The sequence below is a fragment of the Populus nigra genome, chromosome 4 (assembly GCF_951802175.1).
Source record: "Populus nigra chromosome 4, ddPopNigr1.1, whole genome shotgun sequence".
Lineage (NCBI taxonomy): Eukaryota > Viridiplantae > Streptophyta > Magnoliopsida > Malpighiales > Salicaceae > Populus > Populus nigra.
The window spans coordinates 3,250,562-3,273,935 of record NC_084855.1 but is presented as its reverse complement, the minus strand read 5'-3'; the positions used below and the strand labels follow the sequence as shown (position 1 = coordinate 3,273,935).

General features: G+C 32.6%; 2 protein-coding genes across 3 annotated transcripts; both read left to right on the top strand.

Annotated features, from left to right (window-relative positions):
• LOC133691644 (uncharacterized) lies at nt 1-5,991 on the top strand. The gene is made up of 8 exons (XM_062112239.1): nt 1-630; nt 736-885; nt 1,242-1,391; nt 2,034-2,093; nt 3,886-3,999; nt 4,098-4,391; nt 4,645-5,150; nt 5,244-5,991. Exons 1-8 carry the CDS (start codon nt 93-95, stop codon nt 5,850-5,852), a joined length of 2,421 nt encoding a protein of 806 aa, XP_061968223.1. The 5' UTR covers nt 1-92; the 3' UTR covers nt 5,853-5,991.
• Nucleotides 5,992-7,003: 1,012 nt separating this feature from the next.
• LOC133690947 (uncharacterized) lies at nt 7,004-19,389 on the top strand. 2 transcript variants are annotated; one of them, XM_062111230.1, is made up of 11 exons: nt 7,004-7,298; nt 7,332-7,805; nt 8,101-8,229; nt 9,871-10,534; nt 11,629-11,778; nt 11,895-12,068; nt 16,718-16,843; nt 17,223-17,342; nt 17,435-17,623; nt 17,758-18,158; nt 18,387-19,389. In XM_062111230.1, exons 1-11 carry the CDS (start codon nt 7,167-7,169, stop codon nt 19,083-19,085), a joined length of 3,258 nt encoding a protein of 1,085 aa, XP_061967214.1. In that variant the 5' UTR covers nt 7,004-7,166; the 3' UTR covers nt 19,086-19,389. The 2 variants fall into 2 exon arrangements, with proteins under 2 accessions (XP_061967214.1, XP_061967213.1); XM_062111229.1 differs by having other exon boundaries at nt 7,004-7,805.
• Nucleotides 19,390-23,374: the final 3,985 nt, after the last annotated feature.

The window sequence follows — 23,374 nt, the reverse complement described above, 5'->3', positions numbered from 1 at the left end:
ATTTCATAATAAAATGATATGGGCATGTTGTGAGTACTAATTGCTAGTTGTAGTACTCTTGAAGGCTTGTAGCAGTAAGAGGAAGACAAGAAATGGCTTCTCCCAATGGATTAACGAGTTCCACTACGGATAGCATGTTGAAAAACTTGTTTAAATTTGCTATGAGTGGTCAATGGAAGGAAGTGGTTGAAACGTACAGGCGTGACCCAACAGCTTGCAAAGCAAGAATCACCAAGTCAGGAGACACAGCATTGCACATTGCAGTCAATGATGGCCAAGAAGAAACCGTCCAAGCTCTCGTAGATATAATTTCCGAGCAGTCCAAGCAGTCCGGTACTGAAGTTAAGGAAGTTCTTCAAATTGCAAATAAGCGAGGCAATACCCCTCTCCATCTAGCAGCTTCGATGGGGAATGTCAAGATGTGCACTTGCATTGCTCTTCTAGATCGATCTTTAGTGGGTGTCCGTAACAATGACAATGAGACCCCATTCTTCTCGGCTGCTTTGCATGGTAAAAAAGAAGCTTTCCTTCGTCTCCATAGTATTTGTGGCATTGATGAAGGCCGTTTATATTATAGGGGAAAGGATGGTGAAACTATCCTTCATGTTACCATCTCTCGAGAATACTTTGGTGAGCCAGATCGATTCTATTACAGATTTTATTTTTAAGATTTTATTTAGAAGATGGAAGAAAGTAATGCCAACATTTAACTTTCTTTTTAACGTTGTTCCACAGATTTATCATTTCAAATTATTCAGTTGTATGGTGAGCTTGTTAACTTTGTTGACCAGCGAGGAACATCCCCTCTCCATCTCTTAGCAAGCAAGCCCACTGCCTTTAGAAGCGGTAGCCACCTTGGAGGCTACAAGAAGATCATATATAACTGTAAGGCCTCATTCATTTTCGTTTTTCCGCATATGGGGTTGATTATCTACAAGCACACCTCTGTTAGGAATTTAATTTCACTCTTGTATAATTCAGATTTTGTAAGAAAATAATTAGTCAAACACACACAACAATCAATAACAAATAAACCAACCAAAAAATCATCAAATTTACGCGAAAAACTCTCTCTATCATGAAGGAAAAAGCCACGAGAACAACTCCAAAATCATCCATTAAATATATATAAGAAAGTAATATAATTACTCAAGTTTCTTAAAAAGTAATTATACAAGTTATTTTTGAACTAAATCCTTCGGGTGATTCATTTTTGGCTTGGATATTCTCCAATTTAATAGGTACATTTGTTGAAGAGCTTAGGGCCGAGGAAGTATCAAATGCTCTACAAGATCAGCCCTCCGGCCAGCACGTTGAAAATCACGGTTATCCAGAGAATTACGAAACATGCTATAATTTCTTCTGGCTGCTGAAAAAAGCCTTCCAAGTGGGTATGCAAGATGGACTCTCTCTCTCTCTCTCTCTCCCACTTTAATGTAGTGTAATATAACTTTCTGACATCCTTGAATCAGTAGCAGTAGACCATGAAATATATATCAAGATTCATGTAATTTCGTTGTGCACACTCTTAAGATGCATGTATGGTTCTATATTGGGTTAAACAACTGAAGTCTGGCGAGGGAGCATCTCTTCATCATTTGATTGTTTCTCTCAACTCCTGGTCCATGCATTACATGATATGGTGTGAATCTTATTTTAAGTCAATACAGTGGCTTGAAGTTGATAGGAAATGCATCATCTCTTTCACGTCATAATGGTCAAAAATGAAACTGTCGGATTGATTGAAAAAACTAGTCGACCGCTCAGAACGCAACTATATGATTCTAATCATATACAAATGCGATTTCAGACTATACTCTTTAGTGAAAAGATTTGATATGGATTTTCATTCTATTGCTAGAACGCATTAATTCTCAAAGTTGCTGGACAGTAGTTAACAAATTAATTTCAGTTAAAATGTCCAAGGGCGAAACAGCACAGAACACCAGTGCAGGTTTCTGTGTATTTAGATTTTTTATTTTTTGCAATAAGTGCTCTTACAAGCTGTAATGAAACCCTTGTTTGTTTTTCAGTACTAACGAAGCTTTATAAAGATACAAAACACCAGACAGGAGATACAGAGAGCCAACAAGGTGAGTTGGTAAAGGTCTAGAAGATTATCCACAGTGGATTCAATTTCATATGTTTAATTGGGTTTAACAATTGAACAAAAATTCACACCTTTTATGTTCCCCCGTGAATTGCGAAAACAGTAAATTTAATTTAATTTTTCTTGGGAGTATTTAGATGTTTTTGCACTGTATTTTTCTTATTTTTAACATTAAAATTAAAAGTAATAACATTTTATTTATAAAAAAATCTAAAAAATCTATAAATAATAAAATATCAATTTGTCTTTTTAATTATATCACATACATTATTTTAGGATAATTTTAGAAATTTATTCAATCAAGTCCTTACTTGATTTTTTCTAGATCTAAAATTGCAATTCCTTGTGTTAATTACATTTTAATCTTCAATTTCTAAAATTTATTTACAATCAAGTCACACTTAATTAATCATCCCATTTTAATTTCTAACAAATTATTTTTATGTATGTGACCCATTAAGTTCTCTAATAAGATAATCCAAATATAAATTATAATCTTAAATAAAAATAAGATTTATTATCAATTCATATTTTACTTACACTTGCTACCAGCCTTGAACTTGCTACCAGCCTTGAACTTGAAGTGGAAATTAAACAATTTAATTTATTATCGATTTAATAATTGATTGATTTATATTTGAGGATCAAATACAATGTCTAACACCATGTTATGATCCCCCAAATATTAGGAAATTAATAATTAGCTTGACTTAATCTTTCAATGACTAGTTTCTCAGTGTAATTATTATCTTTTTATCATGAATGTTCAAATTTAGATATTATAGCATGAAGTATGTCTGCTTTGTTAAATCATATTAGTTTTCAACATTATAGTCATCGATTATTTGAATAAAATTTTGAAACTCTTTTCAAAACTCATTTCATATTAGTTAAGGATCACACAATCAATATTATTTGAGAACAGATAGAACATTTTCCCTGATTCACCTAGGTAATAAATCTTCTCTTAATTTCTCAAATACTTTTATATAGTTTATGTTATACCCAATAAATGTTTGTTTATTACTTTTGATTAGAACAACATGTGGCCATGATCAAAACATTACACTCCCTATATAAGACAACTTAGTGATCTCAAATCTAAATATCACTTACACAACTATCACATGAGGCTTTCCATAGACATAAATGATTTCTCCATATAGATTTTTCTTACAGGTCAGTTCAATACACATATCATCTAATAAACACTTGCATATTAGTTCCAGATATTCTTAATAATACCTCAGTTTATAAGAGCATGCAAGTACGTACTTTCTTTTATAAAGAAAAGAACATAATATGTATCGGTATCAATAACTCTAATTAATGTTCAATATTAATAGAACATTGATCAGGAATAATGATTCGACGCATTAGAAATCTTATAATTATAATCATTTTATATTTTTTTATGCAAATCATTATTGTTCCATGAACTTTAACTTTACTTTAGATTTATTAGTCAAACATTAGATTTATTAGTCAAATATAACTAAATATTTTAAAAAATTAATAATAAATATATTTTACATGAATAAAATTAATATTAGACATATTCCCTAACAACATGTCCAGAACCCAAAATTAGGATGTGAGAATCTTTTACAGGTTCCATAAACAGAGACACATGTTCACATTTGTTTTTATGGAAATTTTTGCTTGCAAGTAGTTCAACAGCAGAACAACCATAAGTCTCTGATTTACTCTACAATTGTCTTGGTGTTTGCAACATTTATCTATTAGCTCACTGGAATTAATCTCTTAATGTGCAGGAAAGCAATCAGCCACTGGAGCTGGAGGACGCATATTAATGCCCTCCAATTATAATACCTTCTTTGAATTTGTCAAGTTTGTGTCCAAGGCAATGTTAGTCATTCTTGGATCAGGTGCGCTTCTTCACCTTCATTGACATCTCAGTTATCAATTCATATGCAAATGACTTGATAAATAATAATGCCTTGATTTTGATTTTTAATGTTGCAAGGATCATCGGAGATAACAAAGTTAGAGGTGAAGAAGAAGAAACATACATGGTCTGTTCAGATAATGAGAGAACTTCTTCATAAAACCATCATGTATGAGTATGAGAATGATGGAAGTAGTCCCCTGCCAAGTAAAGTTGATGAAACGCGCCCTTATGCTCTTGGAGTTGGTGGTCGTGTCACGTACTCAGATATGGAGGAGCTACAGGAAAACTCCCAGCAAATGACAAAGAATGACCAAGTAAACAAAAAGAACCAAAGGACAGGAGAGGATAGCCAAAACAAGGATGGTGAAGGTAATGCAATGAGGGTTTCTTCCTCCATATAGATGACTAGCTTTAAAATGTTAAATTATGGCATATAACTCTCTTTTTCCCCTCTCTGTTCATTAGGAGGCTTCGGTTTTGAGCACTTCAGCTCTTAATTTCCTATTCAAAAAAGTCCAGACTCCTGCTTTCAAATTGAATCTCCCAAATTTTAATCTTTGTGAAGTTGATAGAATTCACTTTATCTTGGCCATACATAAATTGCAACTTGAATCATTGGCAGGAAAGGAGGAAAAAACTTCTGAAATAGGAAAGATGAAGATACAGATACTAACAGCAGAAAAGGATGGTGTCACTGAAATGCTGGAGAAAATACTAAACCTTTTTCAAGTAGGAGACATGGACTTGGACAAAAGGAATATAGTGTTGATGACAACAAAGAAGCCCAAAGCCCCTGCAATGGAAATGAGGGAGACACCCATACTAATTGCGGCAAAGAATGGCATTGTAGAAATGGTGGAGAAAATCATTGAAAAGTTTCCTGTGGCAATAAATGACGTGAATGCGGAGAAGAAGAACATTGTTCTATTGTCTGTGGAAAACAGGCAACCACATGTATATCAGTTCTTGCTCTCGCTGAAGAGAAATATCGTGAAAGAAAGCATCTTCCGGCAAGTAGACAGCAAGGGGAATAGTGCGTTACACCTTGCTGCCACACTGGGAGACTTTAAGCCTTGGAGCATTCCAGGTGCTGCTTTACAGATGCAATGGGAGATCAAGTGGTTCGAGGTATGATGTGTAGCACATTGTTTATACAGATAATATGATCACTTGACATTTTCAAGGATTTTATCTATTTTAATTGATAATAATATGATGCAGTTTGTCAAGGACTCGATGCCACCCAACTTCTTTGTTCGTTACAACAAGGAAGGAAAGACCCCGAGAGACATATTCACTGAGACCCACAAAGACCTCGTGAAAAGTGGTGGTGAATGGTTAACTAACACGTCTGAATCATGCTCCGTGGTAGCTGCACTGATTGCCACGGTAGCCTTCGCAACATCATCCACCGTCCCAGGTGGTGTCAATGAGATAACTGGAAGTCCAATTCTTGAATATCAACCCGCATTCAAAATGTTTGCTATCTCTTCTCTCATTGCTCTATGTTGCTCAGTCACGTCCGTGGTCATGTTTCTTGCAATACTAACTTCTCGATACCAAGAGAGGGATTTTGGCCAAGATTTGCCGAGGAAGCTTTTGGTTGGACTAACATCACTTTTTATATCCATAGCTTCTGTATTGGTATCATTTTGCACGGGACATTTCTTTGTGCTCAGAGATGAACTCAAGTATGCAGCATTTCCGGTATATGCAGTGACTTGCCTGCCAGTGACTTTCTTCGCCGTGGCACAGTTTCCCTTGTATTTTGATCTTACATGGGCAACCTTTAAGAAGGTGCCACAGCGTAGCTACATGGTGGTTGCCTAGCTACAAATGCTTTGCTTCTCATTTCGCCCTTATCTTGATGTGCCCTTTTCTTTTCCCAGTTGTAATTTTCGTCATCTTGATGCTTTTGTGATTTGGCTTTTGATGTTATATGACAGACACAGTGCGCCTTGTAACTTTTTATATATATATATATATATAATCATTGAGAGGATATTAAAAAGCTATAAAATTAATAATCAAAATAAAATATAAATATAGTAACATGACAAAAAAAAAGAACAAATTTAAAAAAATAAAAAAATTAATTTACTACAACAAAAATAAAAAAACTATCTAAGATTTCTTATTATACTATATAAAAAGGAAGTGGATTTACTCTCTATATAAATATTAAGAAAAAACAAAACGTGGATGTATTAATTAATTCAAATTTGGAGAAATTACTTAAAGATTCAATTTTATAAAAACTTAAATTTAACATCCAAAAACTGTCTCGAGATATACCTTTACTATCAAGGTTAAGAAAAAAGAAGTGGGATTAAATTAATTAGTTTATTTCTGGACTTTTCTCTTTTAAGAGTTGTAACAAGAGTAAATTTCCCAACAATTATTTAACAATTAAATCTCTATCGTTACAGAGAATTTCATCTGAAGGAACATACAAAGGGGAAACAACAAGAAAGTGAAAGCTCTCTGTCTCCTTTGAAAAAAAAGAAGGGGGAAACAGCACGAACTGATAATGGGTTAGAACCAGTTATGTAACAGTAAAAGCCATGCATCTCGTATATCTATTATTTGCTTTCTTTTAGGAAAGCGAAATATCCCTTTGAGTACATCTCTTTGGTCTATTTTGGAAAAGCTAGGGGCTTGTGTTATACTACTGCTGTTGGAAATTAACCTTGAGATCGAAACGCGATTCACGGGAGGATCTTTAGGAAACTTGAAGCCCTCATACAAGTATATATATAATGATGCTTTTTTTCTGACAAGAGATTCGGCCATCTAGTTAGATGGAGGGAAATTAATTTCTTGGAAGGTAAAATAATTTACAAACAAACAGCTAATATTAAAATTCACTTCTCATAACAGTAGTGATCAGTGGTTGCTATGATTTGCCTAATCCATAATATATTAGTCGAGCATGAAAAGTCTTATTCATGTAACATTATTCTGTTAATTTAGAGAATAAGCTTCCTCCACTCGCCTATAAATAGCCTCCCTGTTGTCTCTGATCTCAACACTCGACTCTCTAACTCTGTAGACATTCATCGTTGCATGGTTTCCTCGAACCACAAAACAATCCATTTACATTTCCACTTGAGAACACACCCATACCTGGCCAGAAAATAAAACATGATCGTTACATCTTCTTCAAACCCAGCCCCTCAGGTGGGTACATCTAATTCTGCAAACCCGACCCCTCAGGTGGTTGCAGCCTCTTCAAACCCTCAGGTGGTTACATCTTCTTCAATAGCAACCCCTCAGGTGGGTACATCTTCTGCAATCCCGACCCCTGAGGTGGTTGCAGCCTCTTCAAACCCTCAGGTGGTTCCATCTTCTTGGGGAGCAACCCCTGATCAGGTGGGTACATCTTCTGCAAACCCGACCCCTCAGGTGGGTACATCTTCTGCAAACCGTCAGGTGGTTACATCTTCTTCGAGAGCAACCCCTCAGGTGGAAGATGAGAAGACGGTTTATCTACCTGTTTTCGAAGTAGGGAACTATGAAGCATGGAGCAAGAAGATGGTAGATGTATTAACTTCACAGCATTTGTGGGATATAGTGCGATGGGGGTATGAGCTACCCAAAGATACCACTGATCTCGCAAAATGGAAAAATAGTCAGAAAGATGGATATCGTGAAGCTCAGAACAAGAACGCAAAGGCCTGGATGTTAATTCATCAAGCAGTTGGCGTGGAAATAATGGCCAAAGTGTTTGCTTCTGACGACTCCACCAAGAAAATTACTGGCATATTAAAAAGTTTCGATAAGGTAATTTCCCCGAAAGCATCCAACTTAAGTGGAAATGTTCTTAATTGAATCCCTCTCGTCATTTTAGTTTCTAAAACTCTCTAACAGTACCAGTGCTGCTCTCTCTCTCTCTATATATATATACTCCCACATACAACCTCGTCAAGTAATAAGACTTTATTTGTAATGGAGAAGGTTAGGCTAATATTCAAGGGTAATAATATTCTTCGAAGATCTCGATCAAGGAACTAAAACTCTCATAAAAATCATTTTTGGTTGCATTAAGTGCAGCATTTTTATTTTTTTTTCTTAACAGAAGCGTTACGCGGACAAGCCGAACATCGAATTGATTGGAGAAGTACTCAGAGAGCCACATATGGTGGAAGTAGCAGCAACGTCACACGATGTTTGGAAGATGTTGAAGACTTACTCAGACAAGCACAAGGTAATTGCTTGCTCCTGCACTGTCACGTATTAATTTAATTAATAGTTCAATACTTTTTTTTCCTTTACTAATAATACTATATAAATAAACGGCACATTAATTTAAATCTTCAAACAATTTGAGATCGTAGTTGTGTTCTTTTCATGCTTTAAATTTTCAAACTTTTGGTCCCTACATGACTTGCACAGACCTTCGAGGCCTCCAGAGTAAACAGGTAGAGCATCGATATAGAAAAATAGAGGCTTTTATTTTTTTATTTATTTATTTATTTATGTAGAGTAGCAATGGTATAATTCACAACACATCCGGTCACCTGGAAAGACAATCACATCGAAACGATAGTAATTCGAGGGTATTTTTAATTTAAAATATATTAAAATAATATTTATTTTATTTTTTAAAAATTATTTTTAATATTAACACTTCAAATAATTTTAATATATATATATATATGTGTATATATATATATATATAATAATTTTAAAAAAATATATAATTTAAACCAAGTTCTGAAACACATATGCCTCCTTTAGTATCCAAGACCCGAAGTATTTAACATTCAAGCGCAAAGCAAACATGTAGGGGGCTTTGTGGGTGCCTTGGCCCAGTGGATCTCTCGGGTTATTTTTGTTGGCTCGGGAGATCGCATTGGCGTCCACCTCGATGGTTTTTTTATATTCGCACGTTCTCAAGCGGTTTAGAAAAATAAAGTTAAAAGATACGAATAGAGATGATAACTATACATATTAAAAAAAAATGATGTTTTCGTTTATAATTGTAAATTTTGCAAGGATTTTACTGTTTCCGTGGTAAAATTATAATTTTTAATTTTTTCATAAAAAAACAAGTATTGTATTTTGCCATCACTACGATCCGTTCCTGCCACAGCAACAACCATCTAATCACAATGAGTGATTTATGGTACTTTTATTTATTTTTATATTTTAAAAGTATTTTAAAAAAAATAAAAAATTTTATTTATTTTAAATTAATATATTTTTAGTATTTTTATATCATTTTGATGCACTAATATTAAAAATAATTTTTAAAAATTAAAAAAAATATTATTTTGATGTATTTTCAAATAAAAAATATTTTAAAAAATAATTAAAACCACACTTTCAAATACCCTAACATAATCGGAATCATCCAATACAGTATACCTCAATCATCACTTGTGGTTGATTCTTGTTTTGAAGATCAACGACATATTTAATTATCTTCCACCTTATATACAGTATACTTGTTAAGAAGTTATTCATAATTCAAATGTTTGATTTTTTTATAATTTAACTCAAGATGGGTTTTTAACCTGATAGTGGGAGCTAAGCCTTTTAAGAGAGAATTTCATTACCCATGACATATATAGCACAATCATTATATATTCACAGCGTAAATATTTATTTCTCAGTTTTTTTAATAATAGGTGGAGTCTAATGCAGAGCCAATATTACAACATACGTATGTATTTATGTGTGTGTGTCTCTCTCTCTCTCTCTCTCTCTCCACACACACACACACACACACACACACACACACACACAATTTTGATAAAGAAAAAAAAAGTTGTACCTTTTTTTGCCACATCATGAAAATAGTTTGAAACTCAGCTTCTGTAAGCATTAATTCTGGTTGTGGCAGGAAAATCAGAAGACAACGCCTGAAGAATCTAAACCCGTACAATTAAAGACGAGCCCCATGGATCTTCATCTAGAGGATACCACCAGATCAAGCTTGTCCGTATATGCCATGAGCGACAGTTGGGACAAAGTGATTGAGACCTATACAAGAAAATCAGTAGCTCACTGTGCGAAAATCACCAATTCAGGCGACACAGCGTTACACATAGCAGTTATTGGTGGCAAAAAAACAACAGTGGAGCAACTAGTAAGCCTAATGTCCTTCGAAGAAGCCGCTAAGGCTCTACGAGTAAAAAATGAACGGGGAAATACACCTCTCCATCTGGCTGCTTTTGTGGGGAACGCCTCGTTGTGTGATTGCCTTGCTAGTAAAATTTATTCGGACGAGGAGTTTCGGAATTCATCAAGAAACGAGCAAGACAAGAACAATCAGAATTCATCGGAGAAGATAGAAGCCGGGTATGACATATTAGGCGAACGTAACAATGAAAAAGAGACCCCATTGTTCTTGGCTGCTGTCATGGGTAAAACAGATGCCTTTCTATGTTTACACGGTCATGTTCTTCCCAGTTACCGCAAATCATATTACACAGGGAGCAAATCATATTACACAGGGAATAAGGGCGATACCATTCTCCACGTCGCCATCTCTGGAGAATATTTCGGTGAGAATATTTGGATATTAACAAAAATTAAAGCTTATATGTTTTTACTTGTGCATAAAATCATTGTTTATTCTCTCATGAATCACCATGGATTAAAGCTTCGACCATTGATTTCTTAAAAAATTTCAATTTGATCTTTAAACCTTTTCTTTTCACAATTGAGCTAAAATTAGCACCCATTTATTTTAAGAAAGGTTGAATTGAAAAATAGCAGACTAAAGTGAAAAGTATGGATAACATAAATGACGCTTCCAAATTTATTTATGATATACATTTTAGTCTCATAGCTTTTTTTGCTATAAGATGATCAGTCCGTTAATTTTTTAAAAAATACATTTTGATGCCAAACTTTATTTTTTTGTTTTTCAGTTCATTTTTCTTGGGAAAAAAGAGAGAAGTTGTCGAATTTCAGCGAAGAGAGAGAAATTAAAAGCTCTTCATTGATGACAATTCCGACCACTAAACATATTAAAATTGGTGTCAACGGGTTTCACTAGGTGACAATAGTGTTATAATGGTTGTTTTAGATCTCAACGTAACCTAGAAAACCAGATCTATGTCAAGGATGCAATATTTTTTCTGGTTTGATTTAGTGGTTTGAGCTGTTTTTTTGGTTTAATGGGTTGATAGGTTGGTTTCTTGGTGTTTGTAGGGTGTTTTGTGATTGAAATGGGTTGAAAAATAGGTTTTTTGGGTAAAAAACTTTGTATGCCTGATTTTCTTGCCACCACTATCTGGGTTGGTAGACAACGTGGCGGGCAACGTATTGTTTGCCTATTAAATTATTCTATTGAATTATCTCGACCTCATAATTTAGGATACATAATAGACACATAATCTTGATATATCTCATGTTCACGTTATGGATCTCACATGTTAACTCAACTTTGCCCATAACAATATTTTTTTTCATTTGTTTTTTTGTTGTTGTTGCCTTATTTTTTATTGTATTACAAAATTAATCAAAATTTAAATAATAATAATAATATAGAGGTAGAAATTCTTTCAGTGAATATACATGCATACATACATATATGAATTTTTTATACAGTAACATGATCCTTATGGAAATCTTAATTAAAATTGATGCGCAGATCTAGCATTCCAAATAATTCATTTGTATCCAAAACTTGTTGACATGAAAAATGAAAGAGGAATGTCTCCGCTTCATTGTTTAGCGAGTAGACATGCAGCCTTCAAAAGTGGCGTCCACCTTCGTCCTTACCACAACATCATATACCACTGTAAGTATAAATTTAAGGTTTGAATTTCATATACATGCTCACTTTCTGGAAACTTACATTAGCTCTTAACAAGATGCGGTCCGTTTTAAGAAAATGAGCAAACTCACTTTTGAAAGGTACATTTGTTGATCGACTAAAGTGGACAAAAGATAAGGGCGAAGGATATATAAAGCAATCTGGCACCACAAATCAGCCATCCCAAAACGAGAACAATAATCGTTGTCCAGATAACTATCAGACATGTTTTCACTTCTTTACATCGATGTACAGGGCTTTTATTTGCATTACAGGTACGTATATGTGTGAGCACATAATTTATGGTTTTACATTTATGACACTGCCTATACACCAGGTTTAATCGTATTTGATTTTAAGGTGTTTAAGAGTATAGTAGAGATTGATTTTCAAAGTGTTTTTCGTTTAGAAATACAATAAAATAATATCTTTTCATTTTTTAAAATTTATTTTTAACATCAGCATATCAAAATGATCCAAAAAACACTAAAAAAACTAATTTGAACAAAGAAAAATCAAATTTTAAAGTAAAACAGGTTTAAGCTCAATACCAAACACCCTTAAATAAATGCATGAAATTGAACCGTGTTTTTTTTTAGTAGATGCCCATAAGAATCATAAAAAGAAGAAAAAATTAGTACAATTATACTTTTATATATCATTTATTTTATTCTAATTCTTGTGCTAATAAAAAAAACTAAAGTTGCTATTAAAATTACTATGCACACGAATACAATCCATTGTGGATTATAATAGTGGATTGCATGAAACTTTTTATGATGGACAGTGATTTCAATAGGAGTTGCAGAGACAATTGAATATGTGTTTTAATGATGAGTTATGTTTAGTTTTCTCTTGGGCTTTGGTGGCTCTATCAATGGCTTGCTATAAGGTGATTGTTGGATGTGATGACACCTTTTTGTTTTTGTGTCTATTGACATGTGGATTGCTTGAACAAAAAAAAAAATTGCTATTGAAATTACTATGCACATAAATACAATTCATTGTAGATTGTAACAGTGGATTGCATGACACTTTTTCTAATGTATAGTGATTTTAATAAGAGCTGCAAAGGTAATTGAATTTGTGTAGTGATGGTGGGTTGAAAATGTTTGGTTTTCTCTTAGGTTTTGGTAGCTCTGTCCATGGCTTACTATGAGGTGATTGTTAGATGTGATGACACATTTTTGTTTTTGTGTCTTTTGACATGTGGATTGCTTGAACAAAAAAAATAAAGTTGCTATTAAAATTACTATGCACATAGATACAATCCATTGTGGATTGTAATAGTGGACTGCATGGCACTTTTTCTGATGTACAATGATTTCAATGGGAGCTGCAAAGGCAATTGAATTTGTGTAGTGATGGTGGGTTGAAAATGTTTGGTTTTCTCTTGGGCTTTGGTAGCTTTGTCCAATGCTTGCTACGAGGTGACTATTGGATGGGATGACTCCTTCTCGTATTCGTGTCTTTTGAAATGTGGATTGCTTGATATGTTGGTTGTCACAATTGATTGCCACCTGACCTCTATTTTATTTTAGTTTTTGTTTTTATTGCTCTATAAGCTTTTTTTGTTGTTATCTAATAAAAAAAATTAAAGGGCATTGTTATTATATTCATTGTTGGGTTTCCTTTTCTCGCATTAATTATATTGTCTTTAAGTGCGTGATTAGCTTCTCTTCTCTCTCGGACCTCTGATGCCAAAGGGTGTCCAGGATGGTTTTTCATCTTCTAGGGATTTTAGTTGTTAACCCATTCTTATTTTCCCTTTTCCTTTTTAGCATGGTTAGCTAATTCTTGTATTTCAATCTCTATAGTGTCAATGATCTCAAGCAGTAGAATTTTTAGGCAGTTGATCATTAGGAACGTATGGTGTTGGGTGTGTTCTTCCATCGATTTTGCAAATGTGGTCCCTTTATCACCAAATTATTGATCTACGTGTATGCCCTTTTTACTGGAGCTTTTGACCTTGTTAATGATGTTGCATTAAATGTAGTGACACTCTGTAAGGTTTGGTGTCTTTTCCAGAGTTTGGGTTTTGTTTGCTTTCGGCTAATTCTATTTGGTTATGGTTAGTTATAGTAATTGGCTGTTTCTCTATAGTCATTATTGCAGTTAGGTTTGTTTTGGATAGTATTTATCATGACACCAATTTGCTTTGGTAGTTTTTACTGCTTTCTTTTTAGCATGTTTTTTTTTTCATTTTGCTTTGGCGTTTTGATATAAAGTAGGTTGGTAGGCTTGGTTTGGGTATGGTCTTATTTGCTTTGTTTTCTTTTGTTTTTATGTATTATTTGAGGCCTCCATATCGGCTATTTTTGTGTTTTTTTTCTTTCCATTTGTGCTTCTAGTTCTAGTATTTTTATTTTTCTTGTTTTGGTGCTCATATTCTGTTTCTCATATGTTACCATTAGTTACAGGTTTGCTCCATATTTGGTGTCTTTTTGTTATATTATGTAGGCTATGTTCTTTGTTTACTTAGGTTGCATCATTTTTGTTCTATTTTGTGTTATTTGTTGTTAATGCTTTTGTCTTATTGAAAGGTTTCTTGCATGTTACTCTTTCCTGGTTTGATCTTACATTATTGGTGTTGGGGGGTTTTGTATATTTATGTTGATAGGATTAGTTAATTGCATTTGCATGAGAGTACTTAGTTTGTTTCATATTTCTCCTTAATTAGACTTTCTTTTCTTGCATTTAAACATGTGTATTTGCTTTTTATTTATTAAGTTTTGTCTTGCATTCTACTTTGTTGTGTTGTTATTTCGATGCAAAGGTTTAAAGTCACTTATGTTGTTACTGATGGAGAATATATTGTTGATTTCATGTTGGTTGGTAAAATAGTTGAATTTTTTTTGGGTCGTCTATACACAACTATGTCTACGATAAGCAATTTACTGACCCAAACATCGTCACACCTTCAATGAAAGCAAAACTGTACAAAAACTAGATTTTCCAGCTGCATTTTGGTGCTTTCATAGTCGGGACCAACCGTTGCGACATAATTGCAACAAACATCTTTGACAATAGCAACATCAATGATAATAGCAACTCTCGTCCTTCATATTCCTTGGCAAAATAATAGCCCATTCTTATTACACTAGAAAGCATACCACACATAATCACAAATGTTTCTTCTTTAGAAACTCCCTCGTATGAACCATCAAGTATTGGTGATATCTCTACCCTTGGAACTAAAAGAAAACTTGAATTCACTGATTTAGGAGCACAACATAGGTTTGCACACTCAAACACAGCTTCATCATGTTACCATTAAATTCTTGAATGTTGTTTGAGGTCTCTCAATTGCATTCATAATCCTTTTTTCCACCAAGTTGTTTCTGTTTTGCTTCATTATAACCAAGTTGGTGCATTTCACACTGAAGAGCCTATTATCGATGAAGAAATCAACATCCAAGATTTAGCTCCTGATACTCAAGAATAATCTCTTCATGCAAAAAAATGTAGTAAGACTTGCTGCCATCCAGCACTTAGGTTCATCTTTTTTTTCAACTTTATTATATTACTTTTGTTGTCGTTTATCCCAACAAATTAAGAATTACTTTTTCATTTGCATTTTTTAATTTGTTCATGATTTGTGCCTTTTATGAAGCTCTTGCAAATCTTCTCTTTTAATTTGCACACAAATTGTTGTTAACCATAATATGCTCTAACTTTTCTCAACTTTGCTTACTTTTTTAGACATTAAAAGCTTATGACTTGACCTTTTAAAAAAAAATTAATTTGCCTTTCTGTCTTTACAATTATTCACCTGCCTTTCCAGAAGGCTTTTTCTGTTATAACACCTCTTTTTCAATGTTGTCTACTTGTAGGCTCACATACTTTTCAGTATCTCTTGCATTCAAGAACTTCGATCTTGCATGTGTATAGGTTGCTAAACCATAAATACTAGTTATGCTCCACCTTCTGTTACTACTTGTCATGCTCCAACTTTTTGGTTTGCTTCATGATATTTAAACAACGGATAAAAACAATGATGCATGGTTATATATTTTGGTTTTGACATACACTTTTCATTGTTTATGCATAAGTTATGTATGTAGCTTTTCTCTATTATTGAATGCAAAATTAGTTAAGTTTTGTTTTAAATTGTTATTTTATTGTTCTTTATATGCACGCACCATTCTTTGCACTTTAACATGCTCTTAGTTAGGTTACAACTTAGAAAATCACAAGAAAAAACGACATCCTCTTAGCTAGGTTACGAGTTAGAATATTATAAAAAAAAAACATTAATAAGATCTTGCGGCAATGCGCGAGCATCTCATCTAGTTATTTTTTATTACTAATATTGCCCTTAAACATTTTTTTTGTTGTTAATGTGTTACCTTTTCTTTTAGAAATTTGTTAATGAATGACACTTTCATCAAAAATTTACCTAAAGGTGAACACTAAACATATGTAATTTGTTAATTATTTAGTTCCTCTTTGATATTGTGTTTTCACCTGAGTTTGAGTATGCTTAGAAAACATGCTTGATTTGATGTTTTTTAAATGTTTTTCAATGTTTTTATTGTACTGATGTAAAATATATATATATATAACATTTTACAACACAACATCAAACATGCACTTAGTCAAAAAATTATCCAAGAAAACTAGTTTAATTAGCATAATAAAGTAATATATAATAATCTTATCAATAAAAATAAAAAACCAAAGCCTAAATTGAAAAACAAAATAGATGAAAGGTTTCAAAGACTAACCATGGGTTAAATCCAACCTAAAACAAAAATGGAATATTGAACCATAGTTTTGCCCATGTTTCATCTTCTTGTTTCCCCTTTTTGTTACACAATGGGAATTAGCGCTTAGGGGAGGAGGAATTAATAGGAATTTATCCATATACATTACCACAGTATTTGACATCGATTTGCTCTTAAATGTTGTAAACAAATTTTAGGTATACAACGACAAGTGAAACAAGGAGAACTCCTGCCAACTACATCTCAGGCATCCCATGATACTAACAATGGCCTGTCTCCAATCAAGAAATCAATTTCGTGGCTGAAGAAAGTTTTGGGAGAAGGTAAGCACGTAAAAGCATCTTCTTGTACCAATTGTATATTAATGCTGCATGTGCGTGTGTATCGAAGTAGAAGCTATTTATTTCAAAACCCCAATTCTTCATCAATACGTCAACTGAGCTTGTACCATGTTGACTTATTTGAAGAAATAATTAGGAGAATTAATCTTTTATATATAATTAATTATCGCAATTTTTGGAGGGAGACCAAATTAATTATCAGTTATTCTAATTTCTTGTAATATCAGTTCGTACGCCTGCTTTTACATTTCTAATTGCACCCCTGATCAGGTATATATAATCAATCCCCCCCACTAATTTCTAGAATATGGGCGTGTGTGTGTGTGCATGGTCCTGGGAAATTAATAAATGTATTGTGCAGATCAAGAGCAAGTGAACCTTCGATCATCTAGAGAAGGCAGATTAGTTCCTCCAAATTATGATACTATCGTTGAATTATTGAAGCTTGGATCGAAAGCAATGTTGGTCATTCTTGGATTAGGTATGGTTCTCTCCATCATTTCATGAGTGCAAATAATACAATATTGATTACGTGTGAGACACTTGTACTAGCAATGTTCTTGCATTTTCAAGGATCAATGGAGATAAGAAAGATACGACTGAAGAAAGAGAAGCACACATGGTCTGTTCAGGTAATGAACGAGCTTCTTCGAGAGGGTAAGTTGTACAAGTTCGAGAGCAGTGAGATAAGTGGGAGCCCCAAGCTACGGTCTGAGTTATCCGACTCCGTTGCAATTAAACAGTTTGAAGGCAGTGAGAAAGGTTAAATTTTATCCTTCATGATATATGGATCTGAGTAGATAAAAAATGAAAGAGTATTAGCTCTTGAATGAAACAATGTTGAATCAGGTTAATATTAAAGAGCTTTAACCTTGCGCTGTCACTGATATCATCAGGGGAGCCCGCATCTTCTAATAAATTGGAAAAGATATCATCAGGGGAGCCCGCATCTTCTAATAAATTGGAAAAGCCAGAGACACCCCTATTAATTGCGGCAAGGAATGGCATCACTGAAATCATGGAGAAAATCTTACATGATTTTCCTCATGCGGTTCACGACGAAGACAAGCATAAGAAGAATGTGGTGCTGTTGGCAGTGCAATATAGGCAACCACATGTTTATCAGTTCTTGCTAAAGAGAAGGAAGAAAAACAAGGAACTAGACAGGATCTTTCTCCAGTTTGATGACCAGGGAAATAGCGCAAGGCATCTTGCAGCTGCCACGATTGGAGATTATAAGCCTTGGCGCATTCCAGGAGCTGCTTTACAATTGCAATGGGAAATCAAATGGTATAAGGTATGACACAAGCATGTGTGTATATATATATATATATATATATATATATATATATATATATAGAAAGACATGAACACGCTCATGAATTGACCAACTTTCTTTTACGCTAATTTCACCCAACTACAGTATGATCTATTAATGCATCAACCAATCAAATTGCTTTTGTTTTCAGAGAATAAATCCATTTCAAATAGTATTAACTCTCTAGTTTGTGCCGTTTGCTTGCAGTATGTTAAGAAGTCCATGCCACAAAACTTCTTTCGTCGCCTTAACTATAGAAGCGAGACCCCGAAGGAAATATTCAACAAGTCACACCAAGAACTTGTTAAAAGTGGAGGCGCGTGGCTAACCAACACATCCCAATCCTGCTCCGTGGTGGCAGCCCTCATTGCCACTGTCGCCTTCGCAACATCAGCCAACGTCCCTGGCGGAAACGCGGAACAAACTGGCACTCCATTCTTCGAAAACCATATTGCATTCAAAGTATTTGCTGTCTCATCTCTCGTGGCTCTCTGCTTCTCAATCACTTCCGTGATCATGTTTCTTGCAATACTAACTTCTAGGTACGAAGCCAAGGATTTTGGCGAAGATTTGCCAACAAAAGTTTTGCTTGGTTTAACATCGTTGTTTGTGTCCATAGCTGCCATATTGTTATGTTTTTGTGCGGGGCATTTCTTCGTGCTTAGTGATGAACTGAAGTTCGCAGCTTTTCCGCTGTATGGAGTGACTTGCCTGCCGGTGACTTTTTTTGCTATAGCACAGTTTCCATTGTACATTGATCTTATAAAGGCTACATTGGCAACGGTGCCACAACGTAGGTATGTGGTGGATCCCGCTGAAAGGGACACTCATTCCTCCCCCAAGAGTGACAACTCAAATCAACCTTCAAGTCACAAATCTCTACCGGATCAAGGAAATGGAGGCTAACCTTCAACAAAGCAATCAACTGGAGACAAAACTACTCCGAATCAAGAAACAAATCAAGGCACTCAAAGCATACCCTGATCCTCTATATTCACTTACCAAACCTTTATTGTTTGATTTATGGGTGCACATTGCTTGTTATTTCGGCCCTTTATTTTCTTTCAGGTTTGAATTTTACCTTTCTTGATTTTGAGTTTTTTTTATGGTTTTGGATTTTTATCTGTTTAATTTCTTTGTTTGGATTTGATCAAAATTACCTATAATCTTGAACGCGAGAAGTTTTCATTTTTAATAATTCATTTTGATATTCAAAGTTTTATTTTAGATAATTTTATCATAATTTAAGGTTAATTGTTTCTGATTTTTTAGTCAATTGTGGAATTGTAAATATCAAGACCGCAAAAAAACAAGCGTCAAATATAGGTGGCGTGCTAAAAGTTTCGGAAAAAATATACTTTGGTCCTTTAACTTTAAAATTAAATAACATAAATTATATGATTTCGATGCCTCAATTTTGATACAAAAATTTATTTTTGTTATTTTTAAATCCTTGATTGAGAGAGGAGAGAAAGACGTCACGCAGATTCTAACAATGGAAATTAAAAAAATCACTGACACAGATTCTAGCAGGAATCATGAATGTATTTCGGCATGGTCTGCTTAATTTCTGATTTAGTGTGGGTTTGTTTTTGCTTGGCCAAATAGTAGGGTTCTAGGTTTTCTTGTATTTATTTATTGTAATTAGGCTAATGCCCTGGCTACAATCTATGTAGCTAAAGCTAAAGCTCTGCTCACACTGTTCATGCTTTTTTTTATATATATTTATCTATTCTCGACTTCAACAAAAAAAAAAAGAAATTTATATTAGGTGTTTTTTATCTTGAAAGTTCATGAAAAAAACATATATGAAGTCGGTTTAATTTTTTGTTTTTGGATGTTTTTTTTGTTTTTTTTTTCTGAGGTTATGAATAGATTTATTACAATTTCTAAGATGTTTTGGGTCAAGAATAGATTGAAAAACAAGTTTTTGGGTAAAAAAATTTAAGCCTTGATTTATCGGCTACTACAGTGGCATAATGAGCAAATTAGATGACATGTTGTTTATCTTAGTAGGCAACGCATCATCTTATTTTTTTTCTCAAAAAAATTTAGGGCGGATGACAGTTGCAACAACAAAAAAGGGCTCAGTCACGTAGGCCAGACAGGTTGTTAGACCCATCAATGCCTGACCTTTGCCTTTTACTTTTTCTAAATATTTTTTTTATTTTTTTTAATTAATGCTTTTTTTCTCTAAATTTTTTATTATTTAGATTTAGATTAATACCCTTTCTTTTTTTCATTTTGTTTAGAAAGTCTCTTTTAAATAACAATTAATTTTTTATGCATTTTAATTTTAAAGTGTTTTTCTGATTCATTTATATGTTTTTTATTTTTTATATATATGAACTTTATTTTTAGAAAAAAAAATCAGATAATACTTTTAATATGTGTAGTCTTGCATAGTATATTTTTTTTCACTTTTTATATATTCAATTAACTTAATTTTTATCTCTATTTCTGTTATTGTTTGCTTAAATAGATAAATTATTTTAATAAATAAATTTAGCAATACATAATCGAGTAAATATCTGGACTTTCAAGATTAAATATCTTGTCTCTTAATTTTTTTTATTTTTTAGTTATTATTTATGGTTTTTTTTATTAATACATATAATTTTTTATTTATTTAATTACATGTAAAAAAATCTATATGAATAATTTTTTTATTTAAAAAAAAATATTTAACCTGCAGCTTATTTTAAATGTGTCTTGGGCTATTGTATATTTTGGAAAATGGACTTGTGGTCGAATTTGTTTGTTTCTCGTTCTAACACGACCTTTAATTCCTTATGTCGGGCCACTAAAATCTTTAAATGTTCTTGAAAGCTTTGGGACATTGCTACCCAGGTTTGATCTAGAAAAACACTTAAATTTATCGTGTATTTTTTTTAAAAAAAAATTAAATTTACCTTCTAAACACCATTATTGATTACTCCCTTGGTAATCAGTCTCTTTTAAAGAAATTAATCAAACATGCTTAATTGATAGAAAAGTAATTTTTAATCTGATTTTGTACCCCAGCCAAACTTATCCTGGCTTGTGTTTATTTATTAGAAAAATCTGAGCTTATCATTTGTAATTTAACTAATTAATTTATTAGGTTTGGTAATAATTAGTTCATTGGTTCGCGCGCCATCTCGGTTATGTTATTTCTTAAAAAAATATTAAAAACACGAAGAATTTTTTAACAATAACATAAAACTTAGCCATATATGTTTATCTTAAAACCTCCCATCCTAGTTATTTGCTTGATTCAAGTTTTTTATTAAATCACATGGAAGCTTACCCAACTTAAATTGATCAATTTTATGAATTCAAATATAACTTAGATGACTGGTAAAAACATATAGAGACAACAATAGGTTGGATCAACCACTGTCCCTTGCGACCTGGATCATGGTCTCTATTAGGTTTAATAACATTTTTCATAAACTTTTTTTATTTAATTATAAAATAAAAATAAATGCTCGCAAAATTAAATATCAATCATAAAATAAATATTTATTTGAGGCTGTAATAACTCTGTAAAAAACAAACAAAAATAAACCATGTATTTTATTTTTTGATCAATCTAATATTAAAGGATGAAATAAAAAAATTGAAAAAATAAAAGGTCAAAAACAAAAAATACATATCTAGTCGATGGGTAAACCCGTCAAACTTGTAAATCAGGTAACCTAGGCTAGGATATCAAATTCATGAATCGGGTCATGTTCTCTATTAGGTTTAATAACCTTTTTTATAAACTCTTTTTTATTTAATTATATAATAAAAAATACTCACAAAATTGAATATCAACCTTAAAATAAATATTTATTTGAGGTTGTGATAATCTTGTAAAAAACAAACAAAAATAAACCATGTATTTTATTTCATAACCAATCCAATATTGAAATATGAAATAAAAAATAATTTTAAAAAAATAAAAGGTTGAAAACAAAAAATGCATATTCGGTTGGTGAGTAAACCCGTCAAACTCGTGAGTTAGGTAACCTAGGTTAGGACATCAGACTAGTGAATCGGGGGCATGGTCTCTCTTAGGTTTAATAACCTTTTTTATAAACTCTTTTTTATTTAATTGTATAATAAAAATAGATGCTCGTAAAATTAAATATCAATTCTAAATTTGATATTTATTTGAGACTGTGATAACACTATAAAATACAAATAAAAATAAGCCATGTAGTTTATTTTTTTAACCAATTTAATATTGAAGAATGAAATTAAAAAAAATAAAAGACCAAAAACAAAAAAAAAACATATTCAGTCGATGGGTAAATTCGTCAAATTTGTGAATCAGGTAACCTAGGTTAGGACACCAAACTTATGAACCGGGTTATGGACTCCATTGGAATCATATTTTATTTTTTTAAAAATTATTTTTTATTTAACTACATGATAACAAAAATAGATGATCGAAAAATCAAACATTAACCCAATATCGAAATATTTTTAAGACCTCGAAAACCTTATAGAAAGCAAAACAAAACTAATTATAAAACTGAATTCTCAATTAACTCAATGTCTATAGATGAAATTAAAAAAAAAATTAAATTCACCAGACCTATGAACCATGTCAACCATCCAAACATGTAAACATGTATATGAATTTCATAAGGTTTAATAATATGATTTTTTTTTTGAAATTTTTTTAATTGTATGAGAAAAAAATAGACAATAACAAAGTCAAGTTTAATTTAAAAAAAATATATAATTCACCAAACCTGTAAATTAAGATAACTTTAATTATTTTAGTAAACCCACAAATCATTTTAAACATCTAAGAAGATATAATGAAAAGAAATAAATTATAAAATTTAATTTTTAATTATTATAATATTAAAAAACAGAATAGATAAAAATAAATTTGAAAATAAAAATGATAACAAAAAATTCAAAAAAAAAAAGAAAAGGAAAAAAGAAGAAGCAATACATAGTGCGTGGATAAACAATAATTCCCCCCTTAATTTTAATGAATTAAAGATTCATCATAGATTTCCGCAAAAACAAATATGGTCGGAGTATTTTGAAATCCCAATGGAGGAACATTTTACTGCCGTAAACATGCAATGGGTGGGGGCAATGTTAAAAAGGCTTACCATATTACGTGGCGACCTGGGGTTGCAGTACCATCCATCACATGAATAAATGATAAATTAAAATTAAAATCTCCTTTAAAAATAAAGCTGGAA